Consider the following 21,264-nt stretch of genomic DNA (forward strand, 5'->3'; position numbering starts at 1 on the left):
ATTATCCGTAGGCGAATCTTCACTTGTGTCTTGTGTGTCGCTTCAAAGGTTGTGTGTTGCTGATTTAGATTATTTTTTCCCAGTTTTCACATTCTTGAGAAGGTGTTCCTTGATTTTTTTTGTTTTCTCTTTTTCTGTGTGTTTTATATTGTTTTAATAGTCATTTTATTTTATTTTTGTTTTCTATTTTCTTCCTTTTCTTCATTTTACTTTTTCAAAATTTTAGTTCATGAATATTTATTAAAATCAATTACTATTTTCAAAATCCATGATCATTTTTCAAATTCATAAAAAATCATGAATATTTCTAAAGTTCACCCACATTTTTACATTATGTGAAAAAAATGGGATGTTCTTCGGATTCGTGAGTATTTTAATTCAAAAAATCATAGTTTCACTGGGTATGTTTTTCAAATTCACAGTATTTTTTAAAACCCATGGATATCTTTTTTATTGAACAAACTTGTTCAAATAAAAAAATAGGGTAGTCAGCTTTTCCGAGCTAGCAATGGAGTGATCGGGGAAAAAAGAAGCAAAGATAGAGCTTCATTGATCGGTTCATGTGAGCGTTATATCAACAATTTAACCGCTGGCTGTCCAAGAAGAAGCGAGTAGCTAGCTAGCGGTTGCTACGTACCAAGAGCTAGCTAGCTGAAATTAACAAGATGCTTCTCCTCCAACTGTCTGTCTGTCCCTCTTCTAGATTAGATGCTCTTCCTACTAATCGATCGTTACTCAGTGCAAACCAGATCATTCTGCCAAACTCATCATGGATGCGAAAATGTCAAACACACCTACGTCTACGTACGTCGCCTAGCCTAGAAGATTCATTTACGTAGCTTACCGCCGCCATGGCCACCTCTTCCCGCACGCCACACCTCTCCCTACCTCATTTGACCGTGCCGTGACCATGAATTGTGATTGTGATCCACGGCGGCCGCGCCACAGCTCCTCCTCCCCATCCCCATCCCCGTCCCATCCACCACCTCTTAAAACCTCGGCCGCCCACCTCCCACGTCTCCAGCCAAAACCGACTCCGCACGTACCTACATCAACGCGCGGCGCTCCCTTACTCCGCGCAATGGGCCTCCTCCTCCTCATCGCCTACGCCGCGCTCGCCGTGGCGGCGCTACGGCTGGCGCTGTCGCACAGGTCGGCGCTCCACTCGCTGCGCCGGCTGTGGCGCTGGGCCGACGACCCAACGCAGGCGTACCAGCTCCACGAGGTGCCCCGCAGGCTCCGCGTTGACGGCCTCCACCAGGACAACCCGCTCTTCCGCAAGGCCGCGGCGTACGTCTCCTCGCTGCCGTCGCTCGAGGACGCCGACGCCGTCTCCCTGCTCTCCTCCTCCGCCCAAAAGACCCACGGCGGCTTCTCGCTCCGCCTCGGCCCCGGCCACACCGCGCGGGACGCCTTCCTCGGCGCGCGCCTCCAGTGGACCTGCCTCCTCCGCGGGGACGGCGACGTGTTAGAATTATTGTATAGGGATAAAAGAGGTCTTTAACTTGTATGCAACTCTATCTCTTCTTCTCTGTTGTAACGACCTTCTCCTGGTCGATCTCCTCCTAACCGATCTCCCTCTCCCCTTGATCGGTTCTCTGTGTAAACTTATGCACCAAGGCATTGCCTCAATATATACACGCGGCCCGAGACAAAGGGTTCTACGCTTTCCAAACTACTTTACATGGTAACAGAGCCTCTTCCTCATCAGATCAAGAGAGATCGCATCTAGCTACCGTTCGCGACCGAGCCATGTCCACCACCTCCGTCTCCATGTCACCTAGCACCATGGGCGCGATCACCACCACCTCCTCCGCCTCCACCTTTGCTTCATCGTCCATAGCTACCAACACCTTCCTCGGATCGCCACCACAGGAGAAGCTGACGAGGGGAAACTTCCTCCTCTGGAAAGTCATCGTGCTTCATCAGATCAAGGGTGCTCAGATGGAGCACCACCTTGACCCCATGAGCCCGCCACCGCCAGCTACCCTCACCATCACCAAGGAGGGCAAGGAAGAGCAAGTCGCCAACTTCGCCCGCGCCCTCTGGTATGCGCAACAACAACAACTCCAAGGGTTCTTGATGGGTTCCTTTTCCCGCGAGATTCTGTCCCAGGTGGCCACGCTCCAGACGCCGGCCGAAGTGTGGCGCGCCATTAACACCATGTTCATCGCCCAAAGCCAGGCGCAGGCGATCAACACCCGCATCGAGCTCACCAACCTAAAAAAAGGTAACTTAACCATGGCAGAGTACCTCGGCAAGATCAAAACCCTCACCGATGAAGTCGCCTGCACCGCCTCGGCCCTCTCCGACCCAGAGATCGTCTCCAAGATCCTTGCCGGCCTCGACATGGAGTATAATCCAGTCGTCTCTGCGCTGGCGGCTCGAGTGGAACCCATCACGGTTCCAGAGCTGCACAGCCAGCTGGTCAGCTTCGACGCCCGCCTCACCCGCCTCCACGGCGGCGATCTTCGGCAATCCTCTGCATACTCCGCTTCCAGGGGACGTGGTCGTGGCCGTGGTCACCAGGGCACCAACCATGGTGGCGGACGCGGCCGCAGTGCTTCCGCGGGCGACGGTGCCCGCTCTGGTGGCGGCTACGGCAACAACTACGACGGCGGCTACGGCCAAAACCACGGGGGTGGCGGCTTCCACTCCAACACTGGCCGCCGCAACCCTCCCTCGCGGCCTCGCCCCCGGTGTCAGCTCTGCAAGAAGGCTGGCCATGAGGTCCTCGATTGCTGGCATCGGTACGATGAAAACTTTGTTCCTGACTCCAAGCTAGTTGCAGCAGCTATGCGCGAGCAAGGCGGGGAAGGTGTCTGGTACGTCGACTCCGGTGCTATCGATCACGTCACAAATGAGTTAGAGCAACTTGCCCTCCGGGAGACGTACCATGGCAACGATCAGATCCACACAGCTAGCAGTAAAGGTATGGAAATTTGTCACATTGGTCAAGTTTCACTTAATTCCCCCTAGTCTACAACGTGGTCTTGTTCTTAAGGATGTCCTTCATGTTCCTCAAGCTGACAAAAATCTTGCCTCAATGTCTCGTTTAGCCACCGATAATGATGTTTTCTTTGAAACTCACCCTCGCTATTTTTTCATTAAGGATCGGGCAACGAGGGCTCCTCTCTATCACGGTAGATGCATCGGCGGCCTCTACCCCATCTGCTCCGGAGTTTTTAGCAACAAGCATCATCGTGTCTATTGCGTCGTCAAGTCCTCTTTCGAACGGTGGCATCAAAGATTAGGTCATCCCTCATCAGTCATAGTTAGGCAAGTAGTCAATAAAGACAAACTTCCTTTGTCACATAGTTCAAGCAATGAGTCTATTTGTGAAGCATGTCAATGTGCCAAGAGCCATCAGCTTCCTTATCCCAAGTCTACTAGTGTGTCTCATGCCCCATTACAACTAATCTTCAGTGATGTATGGGGTCATGCTCGAGATTCTTTTGGTCGAAAAAAATATTATGTTAGCTTCATTGATGATTACAGCAAGTTCACATGGATTTATTTGCTTAAACATAAATCTGAAGTTTTTTCCATCTTCCAAGAGTTTCAGAAGCTAGTTGAGCGCCACTTCGACAAGAAAATTATTTCAGTCCAAAGTGACTGGGGAGGGGAGTATGAAAAACTCAACTCCTTCTTCCGTAGCATTGGGATCACTCATTATGTGTCTTGCCCCCATGCTCATCAGCAAAACGGTTCTGCTGAACGCAAACACCGTCATATCGTCGAAGTTGGTCTTTATCTTTTGGCTCATGCATCTATGCCCCTTAAGTATTGGGATGAGGCTTTCATTACAGCCACGTATCTTATTAACCGTCTTCCCAGTACTGTCATTGGCAACTCTACTCCTTTAGAACGATTGTATAACCAAAAGCCAGATTACAATTATCTCAAAAATTTTGGGTGTGCTTGTTACCCCAATTTACGTCCATACAATCGTCACAAACTTGAGTTTCGTTCCATACAATGTGTTTTTCTTGGGTATAGTAATCTTCATAAAGGTTGCAAGTGTCTTGAACCATCCACCGGACGCATCTATATCTCTCGAGATGTTATTTTTGATGAGACACTATTTCCTTTCTCCAAGCTTCATCCCAATGCGGGTGCTTTGCTTCGTGCAGAAATCGCACTTATCTCCGACCCTTCTACACGTCCTGATCACGGGGGTGAATTAACTGATCATGACCTTGTGCAAAAATCCAAAGAAAATTGTGTTTCTAATACCTCTTGTGCAGATTCTACTCAGCATTTTATGTGCACACAGGACAAACTAGGACCGGACTCCAATGCTGATCCTGCTGCCAGCACGCGATCCGAGCCGGATTTGCGTCAGACTGCGGGCGCGCGATCTAGTGCAGATCCGCCCCTGCGCTCTCTGGTGGCCGACAGCGGCGCAGTCGACCAGGTGGGCCGCACCAGTCCAGGCGCGTCGCGCCAACCTCCGCCAGCGCGCCCCGAGACGTCCATCGATCGAGCGAGGCGCAGGGGGAACGATTCCCTCGTTGCCACGTCGCCTTGGGACCCACCGACCGGTCCAGCCGGTTCTGCTGCGACATCACGGGACCTGCCAGGCGGTTCTGATTCGCCGGTCGGCCCTGGCTGCGCGCCAGACGAGGAGCAGCGCCAGCAGCGTCAATCTTTCTCGGATCAGGAGCCCGATCTGACTGGATCTTCTGCGCACAACACCGAAACAGCAGGATCTCCTGCGTCACAGCCAACAGAAACTGTTTCTCTGGCTCCTTCACCTCTTCATCGAAACACCAGGTCTCGGTCAGGTATTATTAAAGAAAAACAATATAGTGATGGTACAATAAGGTATAATCCGACCAAGCGTGCCTTTCTTGCCACTTCTGGTGAACCTGTTAATCTGCATGATGCTCTTGCTAATAAAGATTGGAAGGAAGCCATGGACAATGAATATAATGCACTTATAAAAAATCAGACTTGGCATCTAGTACCACCGCAACATGGCACTAATATAATTGACTGTAAATGGGTATACAAGATTAAGAGAAAATCTGATGGCAGTATAGACAGATACAAGGCAAGGTTGGTTGCAAAGGGCTTCAAGCAAAGGTTTGGAATTGATTATGATGATACTTTTAGTCCTGTGGTTAAAGCAACTACTATTCGTCTTGTTTTGTCCATTGCTGTTTCCAGAGGTTGGAGCTTAAGACAGCTAGATGTTCAGAACGCGTTTCTTCATGGTGTTCTTGAGGAAGAAGTGTTCATGCGGCAACCACCAGGTTATGAAAAACACAGCACACCACATTATGTATGTAAGTTGGATAAAGCCTTATATGGCCTGAAGCAGGCTCCAAGAGCATGGTATTCTAGGTTGAGTATGCAGCTACATCATCTTGGCTTCACAGCGTCCAAGGCAGAGACATCATTGTTCTTTTATAGCAAAGGCAATATCACTGTTTTTGTCCTTGTTTATGTTGATGATATAATTGTTGCTAGCTCAAGTCAAGAGGCCACTACGTGTTTGCTTAAGGATTTGAAGCTTGAGTTTGCTCTCAAAGATCTAGGTGATCTTCACTACTTTCTTGGCATAGAGGTAAAGCAGATCAGAGATGGAATACTTCTATCACAAGAGAAATATACAGATGATGTTCTAAAGAGAGTGGGATTGGAGAATTGCAAACCAGTCAGTACACCAATCTCCACCTCAGAGAAGCTTACAATTGACAGTGGAGAAGCTCTTGGTCCAGAGGATGCAACAAATTATAGAAGTGTTGTAGATGCCTTGAAATATTTGACTCTTACACGTCCTGATATCTCTTATTCAGTAAACAAGGTATGTCAATATTTACATGCTCCTACAACCACTCATTGGACAGCAGTTAAAAGAATTCTAAGGTATCTTCAGTATACTCAAGGACTTGGACTTCAGATTGTCAAGTCCCCTTCCTTGCTTGTTACTGCATATTCTGATGCAGACTGGGCAGGGTGTGCTGATGATAGGAGATCTACTGGTGGTTTTGCTGTGTTTCTGGGATCTAACCTTGTGTCATGGAGTGCTAGAAAGCAAGCTACTATTTCAAGATCCAGTACGGAGGCTGAATACAAGTCTTTGGCGAATGCTACAGCTGAAGTGATGTGGATACAAACATTACTTTATGAACTTGGGATTAAAGCTCTAAAAGCTGCACGGCTGTGGTGTGACAATATTGGTGCAACTTACCTTTCAGCAAATCCTGTTTTTCATGCACGAACAAAACATATTGAAGTGGATTTCCACTTTGTCAGAGAGAGAATAGCTCGAAAGCTACTTGAGATCCGGTTTATTCCTACAGGGGATCAACTTGCGGATTGGTTCACTAAACCCTTGACAGAGAGAAGACTAGACGAGTTCAAGTACAATCTCAACCTTAGCAAGGCTTGAGGTTTAGATTGAGGGGGAGTGTTAGAATTATTGTATACGGATAGAAGAAGTATTTAACTTGTATGCAACTCTATCTCTTCTTCTCTGATGTAACGACCTTCTCCTGGTCGATCTCCTCCTAACCGATCTCCCTCTCCCCTCGATCGGTTCTCTCTGTAAACTTATGCACCAAGGCATTGCCTCAATATATACACGCGGCCCGAGACAAAGGGTTCTACGCTTCCCGAACTACTTTACACGACGAGGAGGCGCTCGTGCTGCGCGTGCGCCGCCACGACCAGGCCCGGGTGCTGCGGCCATACTTGCAGCACGTCGAGTCCGTGGCCCACGAGATGGAGCTACGAAGGCGGGAGTTGAGGCTCTCCGTCAACGTGCGTGGCGGCGTGGACAGGGCGCCGAGGTGGGCGTCGGCGCCGTTCGCGCACCCGGCCACGCTCGGCACGGTCGCCATGGATCCGGACCTCAAGGCCCGCGTCCGCGCCGACGTGGAGGGCTTCGCCAAGGGCCGCGCCTACTACCACCGGCTCGGCCGCCTCTGGCGCCGGAGCTACCTGCTCCACGGCCCGCCGGGAACCGGCAAGTCAACCTTCGCGGCGGCCATGGCGCGCTTCCTCGGCTACGACGTGTACGACGTGGATCTGTCCCGCGGCGACGTCGACCTCCGCGCGCTGCTCATGCACACCACCCCGCGCTCGCTCATCCTCGTCGAGGACCTCGACCGCCACCTGCAGCTCCAAGGCCACGGCGCGGAGGCGAGGGTGCTGAGCTTCATGGACGGCGTGTCCTCGTGGTGCGGCGAGGAGCGCGTGATGGTGTTCACCATGCGGGGCGGCGCGCCCTTTCCCGCGGCGGTGACCCGTCCGGGGCGGCTGGACGTGCACGTCCGGTTCACGCTGTGCGACTTTGAGGCCTTCAAGGCGCTGGCCGGCAGCTACCTGGGGCTCACGGACCACAAGCTGTTCCCACAGGTGGAGGAGGGGTTCAACGCCGCCGGCGAGCGCCGCTTGAGCCCCGCGGAGCTGGGCGAGATCATGCTCGCCAACCGCGCATCCCCGAGCCGCGCGCTCCACACCGTCATCACGAGGCTCCAGCACCAGCGCGCGCCCACGCCAACAGCGCCGCCGCGGATGCCGCACAGAAGGATCACGAGCTGGTCCGGGGCCGGGCAGTGGGACGCGGAGGCGACGGAGGAGGCGGGGACGACAGCCTGCGCCGGCGGCGGGATGCTGGGCAAGGACGCGGCGCCGATGCGGGAGCTGAAGAAGCTGTACGGGCTGATCAAGACGAGGAGCCGGAAGGATGGCTCCGGGGTCGCGCCGTCAGAGGAAGGCGAGGCGACGGCGGCGGTGAGCGGGCGCTGGTCCGGGTCCGGCAGCAACCACGGCATGGAGCGGTGAATTTTGGGTAGTCGTAGCACAGTGTGGAGGAGTTGAGTAGTACATTTCCAGCGACGACAAGGGATACACTTTTGTTGTCCTTTTGAGCAGAGTAGCACACTAGTGCAGAATAAGCCTATAACACCGGTTTGTGAGGCCCTTTAGTATCGGTTCTGAAACCGGCACTAAAAGATGGACACTAAAGGCCCCTCTTTTAGTAACGGTTCAGCACGAACCGCTGCTAAAGGGCGATCACGTGGCATGAGCCAGCCGTGTGGGGTGGAAGACCTTTAGTACCGGTTGGTAGAACCAACCGGTTTTAGGGATTTTCGGTTTATGATTTATTTTTCCTTTATTTATGTGTTTTTCATTTAATTCTTTTTCATTTGCTGGTATTTTACAATATTATATATTGTACACGTTATGCATGTATATAAATATAATTTCTTGTAGAACATATCATATATATATATATATATATATATATATATATATATATATATATATATATATATATATATATATCACCATTAATATTCACACATACATAATTTCGTATATACAATTTCTCCGACATGGAGGCTTTACTGCTCTAGAGCTTGTAATGGAATTCTCTTTCGGGATTTATGATTTGGTCGAGTAAAAATCCCGTTATTTCTTCTTAAAGTGTTATTATACGCTCCGGTTCTAGGAGCTTATCCCGCAGGCGCATCGAACTATTAAGAAGGAGAACAATATGCATGTATTAGTTGTGTGATTAAATATCGATAATGATGTAAAAATTGTGAATAGTGTTCTGGCAAACGTACCCATAGCTATCTAGCACTTGGTCTTCTTTCGATCATCGTAATGCGAATGTTTTCGCAAACGTAGAACGCACATAAGTTGTTCACCGATGCCTGTCTCATCCACTTTACGAGAATATAATTCAATTAGATAATAATTAATCAAGCATGATAATAAATGGTATTGAAACTAGAATTAAAGAGATGGTAGCTAGCTAGCTAGTACTAATTAATTAATTACCTTGACTCGATGCCAACAAAGCTTTGGCTTCCTTGGGCATGGAACCTCCGTGATTAACCTGGCCCAAACCTCGCCCGCCGGCAAATGAATAAATGAGTTATTAATTAGTTGACATCAGGAAATGACGAACTAAAGAGGCTTACATAGTTCAATAATGATTGAAATTACTTGTTGACTATTGTCATTAAATTTGTGTAGTCCTTAGCATCTTTAACTAGAGAGTCAAATAATTCAACTCTGCTCTGATCCAGATGAATGTTTAATAAGACCCAGTGGAATCTGAATTCGCACACGTTTGAATGTATAAATTAAGCGGGCATGTGCATAATGAACACTCATCAACTACGTATATCCTAAACCATATACACTTATTAACATCTAGCTAGCTATATATATATAGTAAGCAAAAAACAGAATTTGCAGTATAAGAGAGTGTGAGTCACTTGAAGTTATAAGGAAGTAGTATATATTTTCATTTACGTTTAGGTGCTTCAAGAACGTTAGCAAGTCATCCTCTATCCCTTTCTGTTGGATTTCATTCATGTCCCATGTATGTTCGTTAACGGTATTTGGGTCAATGAACCCAATGCCAAAAATACCCGTTTTCTTTATTTCAGAGATCTTCATCCTGCATAATACCACAGAAAATAATATAGTCACTACTAGGAAAAAAGCTATAGATGATATGGCCACTAATGGCGCACCAGGCATGTGGTGCGTCATTACAATATACTAATGACGCATCTTCTTCTGATGCGCCATTAGTAATATATTACTAATGGCGCACCTAATGCCTGGTGCGCCATTAGTAGTTTTGAAAAAAAAAATTATTACTTATGGCGCGCCGTTGTACAGTGCGCCATTACTAGTTGACATAGTAATGACGCACCAAATTCAACGTGCGCCATTAGTAGTTTTGAAAAAAAAATTGTTAGTAATGCCGAGCCCCACCTTCCCTCGCACCGTCGCCCCCCTCCCCTCGCCGCCCCCTTGCCCCACCTCCCCTCGCCCCGACGCGCCCACCCCGCCTGCCCCTGCTGTCCACCGTCGCCGACGACCCACCGCACCCTCCCCCGCTGCACCGGCCGCCGCCGCCGAACCCCGGCCCGCACCCTCCCCCACTCCACCGTCGCCGACCCCCGGCCCTCACCCTCCCCCGCTCCATCGGCCGCCGCCGCCGACCCTCGGCCCGCACCCTCCCTCACTCGACCGTCGCCGACGACCCACGCACACCCTCTCCCCCGCTCCACCGGCCGGCGCCGCCGACCCCTGGCCCGCACCCTCCCCCACTCGACCGTCGCCGACGACTCACCCGCACCCTCTCCCCCGCTCCACCGGCCGCCGCCGCCGACCCCCGGCCCGCACCCTCCCCCCACTCCACCGTCGCCGACGACCCCCCGCACCCTCCCCACATATGAATATTTTTTCATATTCATAAATATTTTTTTCATATTCATAAATATTTTCAAATAACAAATTTGAACATATTTTTAAAAAAATTATTACTATTTTTATAAAAAAAATATTACTGTTATGATTTAAACAAGTTTGAACATATTTATACACAAATAAATATCAAACAGTATTTAAAATGCATAAAAAAATGTTGGGGAGCCTGGGAATCAAACCCAGGACATCCTGGTGTGTGTGCTGCATGCTGACCAGTCAGGCTAGTGGGCGGGTTCTGATGTGGATTGGGTTAGGTGGAATATAACATGAGTGCTCGAACTGTAATAAAAAAACATTCTAATGGCACACCTCTACGGGTGCGCCATTAGTAAGCTCCCCCCAGTCCACCTATTCCCCTCCCTCGCTCGACCTAACTTTGGATCCGCACACCGCCGCCGCGCCTGCACGCCCCCGTGCTCGCTGCCCCCTCCGTCCGTCGCGCCTGCACGCCGTCGACGCCGCCGCCGCCGCTGCTGTGGTCTTGCGCTGCCCCGACGCCGCCGCCCCGACCCCCGCGGGACTCCACCCCCGCCGCCCCCGCGCCCCCCGAACGGGATCGGCCGAGCGCGCGCCGCCCGCACCTCTCCTCTCCTCCTACCTCCGACGAGCGAGGGCCTCCTCCGGCCCCTGCAGCAGCCGGCGAGCGCGGCCCCGACGCGCCCACCCCGCCTGCCCCTGCCGTCTTCCGCCACCGGCCCCTGCTCTCCTTTGACTGCGGCGAGCGAGGACCCGGACGAGCTCGGACCCCGACCCCGACCCCTTCGCCGACCCCGACCACGACCCCTCCGGTGACCAGGTACCTCTCCTCCTTCCTCCTTCCTCCCTCTCCACCCTTCGGAAGGAAATATGCCCTAGAGGCAATAATAAAGTTATTATTTATTTCCTCATATCATGATAAATGTTTATTATTCATGCTAGAATTGTATTAACCGGAAACATGATACATGTGTGAATACATAGACAAACATAGTGTCACTAGTATGCCTCTACTTAACTAGCTCATTGATCAAAGATGGTTATGTTTCCTAACCATAGACATGTGTTGTTATTTGATTAATGGGATCACATCATTAGGAGAATGATGTGATTGACTTGACCCATTCCGTTAGCTTAGCACTTGATCGTTTAGTATGTTGCTATTGCTTTCTTCATGACTTATACAAAGTTCCTACAACTATGAGATTGTGCAACTCCCGTTTACCAGAGGATCACTTTATGTGCTACCAAACGTCACAACATAACTGGGTGACTATAAAGGTGCTCTACAGGTGTCTCCAAAGGTACATGTTGAGTTGGCATAATTCGAGATTAGATTTTGTCACTCCAATTGTCGGAGAGGTACCTCTGGGCCCTCTCGGTAATATTCATCACTTAAGCCTTGCAAGCATTGTAACTAATGAGTTAGTTACGAAATGATGTATTACAGAACGAGTAAAGAGACTTGCCGGTAACGAGATTGAACTAGGTATTGGATACCGACGATCGAATCTCGGGCAAGTAACATACCGATGACAAAGGGAAAAACGTATGTTGTTATGCGGTTTGACCGATAAAGATCTTCGTAGAATATGTAGGAACCAATATGAACATCCAGGTCCCACTATTGGTTATTGGCCGGAAACAAGTTCTAGGTCATGTCTACATAGTTCTCGAACCCGTAGGGTCCGCACGCTTAACGTTTTGTTGATGATATAGTATTATATGAGTTATGTATGTTGGTAACCGAATGTTGTTCGGAGTCGCGAATGAGATCATGGACATGACGAGGAACTCCGGAATGGTCCGGAGATAAAGTTTGATGTATGGGATAATAGTGTTTGATCTCCGGAAGAGTTCCGGAATTCACCGGAAGGGGTTCCGGACGTTTCCCGAAATGTTTGGGTTCGAGAACACGTTATTTGGGCCAAAGGGGAAGGCCCACAAGGTTTTTGGAAAGCACAAAAGGAAGTTTTGCGGAGTCCAGGGGCCAGACGCCAGGATTCCTGGCGTCTGGGTCCAAACGCCGGGAACCCTGGCGTCTGGCCCTGGAGTCCGAGAAGGACTCTTGCCTTTCGGGTGAAACCGACTTTGTGGAGACTTTTACTCCAAGTTTCGACCCCAAGGCTCAACATATAAATAGAGGGGCAGGGCTAGCACCAAAGATAGATCAAGAAACACCAAGCCGTGTGCCGGCAACCCCGTCCCCTCTAGTTTATCCTCCGTCATAGGTTCCATAGTGCTTTGGTGAAGCCCTGCGGAGATTGTTCTTCACCAACACCGTCACCACGCCGTCGTGCTGCCGAAACTCATCTACTACTTCGCCCCGTCTTGCTGGATCGAGAAGGCGAGGACGTCATCGAGCTGAACGTGTGCAGAACTCGAAGGTGCTGTGCGTTTGGTACTTGGATCGGTCGGATCGTGAAGACGTACGACTACATCAACCGCGTTGATAAATGCTTCTGCTTAGCGATCTTCAATGGTATGAAGATACACTCCTCCTCTCGTTGCTATGTATCACCATGATCTTGTGTGTGCGTAGGAAAATTTTGAAATTACTACGTTACACAACAGTGGCATCCGAGCTAGGTTTTCTGCGTAGATGTCATATGCACGAGTAGAACACAAGTGAGTTGTGGGCGATACAAGTCATACTGCTTACCAGCATGTCATACTTTGGTTCTGCGGTATTGTGAGATGAAGCGGCCCGGACCGACATTACGCGTATGCTTACGCGAGACTGGTTTCACCGTTACGAGCACTCGTGCTTAAAGGTGGCTGGCGGGTGTGGCTACGCCCGGTCCTTGCGAAGGTTAAAACATCACTAACTTGACGAACTATCGTTGTGGTTTTGATGCGTAGGTAAGAACGGTTCTTGCTAAACCCGTAGCAGCCACGTAAAACTTGCAACAACAAACTAGAGGACGTCTAACTTGTTTTTGCAGGGCATGTTGTGATGTGATATGGTCAAGACGTGATGCTATATTTTATTGTATGAGATGATCATGTTTTTTAACCGAAGTTATCGGCAACTGGCAGGAGCCATATGGTTGTCGCTTTATTGTATGAAATGCAAACACCCTGTAATTGCTTTACTTTATCACTAAGCGGTAGCGATAGTCGTAGAAGCAATAGATGGCATAACGACAACGATGCTACGATGGAGATCAAGGTGTCGCGCCGGTGATGATGGTGATCACGACGATGCTTCGAAGATGGAGATCACAAGCACAAGATGATGATGGCCATATCATATCACTTATAATGATTGCATGTGATGTTTATCCTTTATGCATCTTATCTTGCTTTGATTGATGGTAGCATTTTAAGATGATCTCTCACTAAAAATTATCAAGAAGTATTCTCCCTGAATATGCACCGTTGCCAAAGTTCATCGTGCCCAGACACCACGTGATGATCGGGTGTGATAAGCTCTACGTCCATCTACAATGGGTGCAAGCCAGTTTTGCACACGCAGAATATTCAGGTTATACTTGACGAGCCTAGCATATGCAGATATGGCCTCGGAACACAGAGACCGAAAGATCGAGCGTGAATCATATAGTAGATATGATCAACATAGTGATGTTCACCATTGAAAACTACTCCATCTCACGTGATGATCGGTTATGGTTTAGTTGATTTGGATCACGTAATCACTTAGATGACTAGAGAGATATCTATCTAAGTGGGAGTTCTTAAGTAATATGATTAAATGAACTTAAATTTATCATGAACTAGTACCTGATAGTATTTTGCTTGCCTATGTTTGTTGTAGATAGATGGCTCGTGCTGTTGTTCCGTTGAATTTTAATGCGTTCCTTGAGAAAGCAAAGTTGAAAGATGATGGTAGCAATTACACGGACTGGGTCCGTAACTTGAGGATTATCCTCATTGCTGCACAGAAGAATTACGTCCTGGAAGCACCGCTGGGTGCCAGGCCTGCTGTAGGAGCAACGCCAGATGTTGTGAATGTCTGGCAGAGCAAAGCTGATGACTACTTTATAGTTCAGTGTGCCATGCTTTACGGCTTAGAACCGGGTCTTCAACGACGTTTTGAACGTCATGGAGCATATCAGATGTTCCAGGAGTTGAAGTTAATATTTCAAGCAAATGCCCGGATTGAGAGATATGAAGTCTCCAATAAGTTCTACAGCTGCATGATGGAGGAGAATAGTTCTGTCAGTGAGCATATACTCAAAATGTCTGGGTATAATAATCACTTGATTCAACTGGGAGTTAATCTTCCGGATGATAGCGTCATTGACAGAATTCTCCAATCACTGCCACCAAGCTACAAGAGCTTCGTGATGAACTATAATATGCAAGGGATGAACAAGACAATTCCCGAGCTCTTCGCAATGCTAAAGGATGCGGAGGTAGAAATCAAGAAGGAGCATCAAGTGTTGATGGTCAACAAGACCACTAGTTTCAAGAAAAAGGGCAAAGGGAAGAAGAAGGGGAACTTCAAGAAGAACAGCAAGCAAGTTGCTGCTCAAGAGAAGAAACCCAAGTCTGGACCTAAGCCTGAAACTGAGTGCTTCTACTGCAAGCAAACTGGTAACTGGAAGCGGAACTGCCCCAAGTATTTGGCGGATAAGAAGGATGGTAAAGTGAACAAAGGTATATGTGATATACATGTTATTGATGTGTACCTAACTAGAGCTCATAGTAGCACCTGGGTATTTGATACTGGTTCTGTTGCTAATATTTGCAACTCGAAACAGCGACTACAGAATAAGCGAGCACTGGCCAAGGACGAGGTGACGATGCGCGTGGGAAACGGTTCCAAAGTCGATGTGATCGCGGTCGGCACGCTACCTCTACATCTACCTTCGGGATTAGTTTTAGACCTGAATAATTGTTATTTGGTGCCAGCGTTGAGCATGAACATTATATCTGGATCTTGTTTGATGCGAGACGGTTATTCATTTAAATCAGAGAATAATGGTTGTTCTATTTATATGAGTAATATCTTTTATGGTCATGCACCCTTGAAGAGTGGTCTATTTTTATTGAATCTCGATAGTAGTGATACACATATTCATAATGTCGAAGCCAAAAGATGCAGAGTTGATAATGATAGTGCAACTTATTTGTGGCACTGCCGTTTGGGTCATATCGTTGTAAAGCGCATGAAGAAACTCCATACTGATGGACTTTTGGAATCACTTGGTACTTGCGAACCGTGCCTCATGGGCAAGATTACTAAAACACCGTCCTCTGGTACTATGGGGAGAGCAACAGATTTGTTGGAAATCATACACACAGATGTATGTGGACCGATGAATATTGAAGCTCGTGGCGGATATTGTTATTTTCTCATCTTCACAGATGATTTGAGAAGGTATGGGTATATCTACTTAATGAAACACAAGTCCGAAACATTTGAAAAATTCAAAGAATTTCAGAGTGAAGTGGAGAATCATCGTAACAAGAAAATTAAGTTTCTACGATCTGATCATGGAGGAGAATATTTGAGTTACGAGTTTGGTTTACATTTGAAACAATGCGGAATAGTTTCGCAACTCACGCCACCCGGAACACCACAACAAAATGGTGTGTCCGAACGTCGTAATCGTACTTTACTAGATATGGTGCGATCTATGATGTCTCTTACTGATTTACCGCTATCGTTTTGGGGTTATGATTTAGAGATGGCTGCATTCAAATTGAATAGGGCACCATCAAAATCCGTTGAGACGACGCCTTATGAACTATGGTTTGGCAAGAAACCAAAGTTGTCATTTCTTAAAGTTTGGGGCTGCGATGCTTATGTGAAGAAACTTCAACCAGATAAGCTCGAACCCAAATCGGAGAAATGTGTCTTCATAGGATACCCAAAAGAGACTATTGGGTACACCTTCTATCACAGATCCGAAGGAAAGACATTCGTTGCTAAGAATGGATCCTTTCTAGAAAAAGAGTTTCTCTCAAAAAAGTGAGTGGGAGGAAAGTAGAACTTGATGAGATAACTATGTCTGCTCCCTTATTGGAAAATAGTTTATCACAGAAATCAGTTCCTGTGACATCTACACCAATTAGTGAGGAAGATAATGATATTGATCATGAAACTTCAGATCAAGTTTCTACTGAACCTCGTAGGTCTACCAGAATAAAATCTGCACCAGAGTGGTACGGTAATCCTATTCTGGAAGTCATGTTACTTGACCATGATGAACCTACGAACTATGAGGAAGCGATGATGAGCCCAGATTCCGCAAAATGGCTAGAAGCCATGAAATCTGAGATGGGATCCATGTATGAGAACAAAGTATGGACTTTGGTTGACTTGCCCGATGATCGGCAAGCCATTGAGAATAAATGGATCTTTAAAAAGAAGACTGACGCTGATGGTAATGTAACTGTCTATAAAGCTTGACTTGTTGCGAAAGGTTTTCGACAAGTTCAAGGGGTTGACTACGATGAGACTTTCTCACCCATAGCGATGCTTAAGTCCGTCCGAATCATGTTAGCGATTGCCGCATTTTATGATTATGAAATTTGGCAGATGGATGTCAAAACTGCATTTCTGAATGGATTTCTGGAAGAAGAGTTGTATATGATGCAACCGGAAGGTTTTGTCGATCCTAAGGGAGCTAACAAAGTGTGCAAGCTCCAGAGATCAATCTATGGTCTGGTGCAAGCCTCTCGGAGCTGGAATAAACGCTTTGATAGTGTGATCAAAGCATATGGTTTTATACAGACTTTTGGAGAAGCATGTATTTACAAGAAAGTGAGTGGGAGCTCTGTAGCATTTCTAATATTATATGTGGATGACATATTATTGATTGGAAATGATATAGAATTTCTGAATAGCATAAAAGTATACTTTAATAAAAGTTTTTCAATGAAAGACCTCGGTGAAGCTGCTTACATATTGGGCATTAAGATCTATAGAGATAGATCAAGACGCTTGATTGGACTTTCACAATGCACGTACCTTGATAAAGTGTTGAAAAGGTTCAATATGGATCAGGCGAAGAAAGGGTTCTTGCCTGTATTACAAGGTATAAAGTTGAGTCAGACTCAATGCCCGACCATTGCAGAAGATAGAGAGAAAATGAAAGGAGTTCCCTATGCTTCAGCCATAGGCTCTATCATGTATGCAATGCTGTGTACCAGACCTGATGTGTGCCTTGCTATTAGTTTGGCAGGGAGGTACCAAAGTAATCCAGGAGTGGGTCACTAGACAGCGGTTAAGAACATCTTGAAATACCTGAAAAGGACTAAGGATATGTTTCTCGTATATGGAGGTGACAAAGAGCTATTCGTAAATGGTTACGTCGATGCAAGCTTTGACACTGATCCGGACGATTCTAAATCGCAAACCGGATACGTATTTTTATTAAACGGTGGAGCTGTAAGTTGGTGCAGTTCTAAACAAAGCGTCGTGGCGGGATCTACATGTGAAGCGGAGTACATAGCTGCTTCGAAAGCAGCAAATGAAGGAGTATGGATGAAGGAGTTCATTTCCGATCTAGGTGTTATACCTAGTGCATCGGGACCAATGAAGATCTTCTATGACAATACTGGTGCAATTGCCTTGGCAAAGGAATCCAGATTTCACAAGAGGACCAAGCACATCAAGAAATGCTTCAATTCCATTCGGGACCAAGTCCAAGTGGGAGACATAGAGATTTGCAAGATACATACGGATCTGAATGTTGCAGACCCGTTGACTAAGCCTCTCTCATGAGCAAAACATGATCAGCACCAAGACTCCATGGGTGTTAGAATCATTACTATGTAATCTAGATTATTGACTCTAGTGCAAGTGGGAGACTGAAGGAAATATGCCCTAGAGGCAATAATAAAGTTATTATTTATTTCCTCATATCATGATAAATGTTTATTATTCATGCTAGAATTGTATTAACCGGAAACATGATACATGTGTGAATACATAGACAAACATAGTGTCACTAGTATGCCTCTACTTAACTAGCTCATTGATCAAAGATGGTTATGTTTCCTAACCATAGACATGTGTTGTCATTTGATTAATGGGATCACATCATTAGGAGAATGATGTGATTGACTTGACCCATTCCGTTAGCTTAGCACTTGATCGTTTAGTATGTTGCTATTGCTTTCTTCATGACTTATACAAAGTTCATACAACTATGAGATTGTGCAACTCCCATTTACCGGAGGATCACTTTGTGTGCTACCAAACGTCACAACGTAACTGGGTGATTATAAAGGTGCTCTACAGGTGTCTCAAAAGGTACATGTTGAGTTGGCATAATTCGAGATTAGGTTTTGTCACTCCGATTGTCGGAGAGGTACCTCTGGGCCCTCTCGGTAATACTCATCACTTAAGCCTTGCAAGCATTGTAACTAATGAGTTAGTTACGAAATTATGTATTACGGAACGAGTAAAGAGACTTGCCAGTAACGAGATTGAACTAGGTATTGGATACCGACGATCGAATATCGGGCAAGTAACATACCGATGACAAAGGGAACAACGTATGTTGTTATGCGGTTTGACCGATAAAGATCTTCGTAGAATATGTAGGAACCAATATGAACATCCAGGTCCCACTATTGGTTATTGACCGGAAACAAGTTCTAGGTCATGTCTACATAGTTCTCGAACCCGTAGGGTCCGCACGCTTAACGTTTCATTGACGATATAGTATTATATGAGTTATGTATGTTGGTAACCGAATGTTGTCCGGAGTCGCGAATGAGATCATGGACATGACGAGGAACTCCGGAATGGTCCGGAGATAAAGTTTGATATATGGGATAATAGTGTTTGATCTCCGGAAGAGTTCCGGAATTCACCGGAAGGGGTTCTGGATGTTTCCCGAAATGTTTGGGTTCGAGAACACGTTATTTGGGCCAAAGGGGAAAGCCCACAAGGTTTTTGGAAAGCGCAAAAGGAAGTTTTGCGGAGTCCAGGGGCCAGACGCCAGGATTCCTGGCGTCTGGGTCCAGACGCCGGGAACCCTGGCGTCTGGCCCTGGAGTCCGAGAAGGACTCTTGCCTTTCGGGTGAAACCGACTTTGTGGAGGCTTTTACTCCAAGTTTCGACCCCAAGGCTCAACATATAAATAGAGGGGCAGGGCTAGCACCAAAGATAGATCAAGAAACACCAAGCCGTGTGCCGGCAACCCCGTCCCCTCTAGTTTATCCTCCGTCATAGGTTCCGTAGTGCTTAGGCGAAGCCCTGCGGAGATTGTTCTTCACCAACACCGTCACCACGCCGTCGTGCTGCCGGAACTCATCTACTACTTCGCCCGTCATGCTGGATCGAGAAGGCGAGGACGTCATTGAGCTGAACTTGTGCAGAACTCGGAGGTGCCGTGCGTTCGGTACTTGGATCGGTCAGATCGTGAAGATGTACGACTACATCAACCGCGTTGATAAACGCTTCCGCTTAGCGATCTTCAAGGGTATGAAGATACACTCCTCCTCTCATTGCTATGTATCACCATGATCTTGTGTGTGCGTAGGAAAATTTTGAAATTACTACGTTACCCAACACCTTCCCCATTCCCTCCCTCCCTCCCCTCGACCGTGGCGACGCCGACACCGTTTGCATCTTAGATTGTAAGGGTAACTAGTTCTTAGATTGCAGTGTAGGTCATCTTCTTATACTCAATTTTCAGAATACATCTTCATCATGCGAATTTTTACTTAGTCTGAATATTAGGCTTTCTGAATCTAAGATTGAGGTTGAAATACGGTCTGCTGGATTGCTTCTGGTTTGTGCTTGCTGCTTACCATGATTTTTTCTGCCAAATTATGAATAGCAAGAGAAGGTCAAATTCTGGTTTGTGCCCTGTTTGTCTAGTCTAGGAACAAAGATATGAGTAGCAAGTCATTGTGTAATCAAGGGGAGGAGGAGGTTCTCAAATGAATGGTGGGCTTTTGAGGATGGTGTTGTGCCTTGCGTGTTGGTGATCGTTTTGCTTTTTGCTTTGGCTTTTGCTTTTGCTAAAGATTACCCCATCAGGGAAGAAGCAATCAGGACATATAAAGTATCCAGTGCACCCAACCACCCGATTTTTACATTTAAAAAAAATCCTATTTATGAATGTTGGGAAATTCTGAAAAACAATTGTGCTGCTCTAGTAACAAGAATCTATTTATGTTTTTCAATGCTTCTAAAACAAAATACAGAGATCGGTGCACCAAATTCTCCCTTGCACCAGACATCTTCCCACTAGGAATAAGTTCAAACAACTATCAAACGGTCACAATGCAGTTAATAGAAAAAAATCAGCTGGGTTCATGTCTTAACTACATCTTAACAGTTCCTCCTTTCTTTGTTGTGATGGCATTGGAGACTGCAGCATAATGAGCAACACTTTGCTTACTAAAATTCAGGAAAATAGGCTAAGCTAAGAGCCTAAGGCAGAGCAAACCATTGACTCGGATTCCTCACAATAGCGAGCACCCTGAAAATTCAGGAACCACTCTTAGGTACTACTAGAAAATGGAGGAACATTCTGTCAATGTCTCCTAATAAGATGTAGGTTACCAAGCCCTTGTCTATTGTAGCAAAGTGATAAATTTTGAATTTGAACTAATTCAGATTCTCCTATGAAGAAGGCCAGGCCTCAGAAATTGGTTAGTTTGAAGGCCAGGCCCCTTATAATGATGCATTTCTGTAATGATGATGATGATGGAACACATGGTCTTGGATTTCTGTAATGATGATGGAACATTATGAAGCATTGTACTCCAGTGTGTATGAAGGTTACAAAAAATTTAGCAACTTCTCTGATTTTATAAAGTTGTTCTTATATGGGTGAAACTTCACTTGTTTTTAGGCTAGTGCAAGGTGTTGCTTTATTGTGATGCCTCTGAATTACTTGTGATCACATTGAGAAAGACATGCTAGTTTGCTGGGTTTTGTCTCCGACCATTGTGTCGTGATGAATTTGCAGGTACCCCGAGAGGCCCTCGAGTTTGTCGGAATGTCGATTAACTTCCGTTCCCGCAAATTTGGGCACTTCATATGTCCTATTTTCAGCAAAAGGTCATGCTGAAATTTTCCGTGAATTTTAGCATGAATTT

At 46.8% G+C, this 21,264-nt stretch overlaps 1 protein-coding gene across 1 annotated transcript; it reads left to right on the plus strand.

The window, feature by feature from the left end:
• The first annotated feature begins 796 nt into the window (after positions 1-796).
• Positions 797-7,841, plus strand: LOC123089848 (AAA-ATPase At2g46620-like). Its single transcript, XM_044511408.1, has 2 exons — positions 797-1,465; positions 6,646-7,841. Exons 1-2 carry the CDS (start codon positions 911-913, stop codon positions 7,795-7,797), a joined length of 1,707 nt encoding a protein of 568 aa, XP_044367343.1. The 5' UTR covers positions 797-910; the 3' UTR covers positions 7,798-7,841.
• Positions 7,842-21,264: the final 13,423 nt, after the last annotated feature.

Source organism: Triticum aestivum, chromosome 4B, assembly GCF_018294505.1.
Source record: "Triticum aestivum cultivar Chinese Spring chromosome 4B, IWGSC CS RefSeq v2.1, whole genome shotgun sequence".
Taxonomy (NCBI): domain Eukaryota; kingdom Viridiplantae; phylum Streptophyta; class Magnoliopsida; order Poales; family Poaceae; genus Triticum; species Triticum aestivum.

What these genes read in the sequence shown, in the direction of transcription:
- LOC123089848 (XM_044511408.1), top strand. Translation starts at nt 911, where the DNA reads ATGAATTGTGATTGTGATCCACGGCGGCCGCGCCACAGCTCCTCCTCC. An exon ending in TCCTCCGCGGGGACGGCGAC is followed by an intron (nt 1,466 to 6,645) that starts GTGTTAGAATTA and finishes TTACACGACGAG; the next exon opens with GAGGCGCTCGTGCTGCGCGT.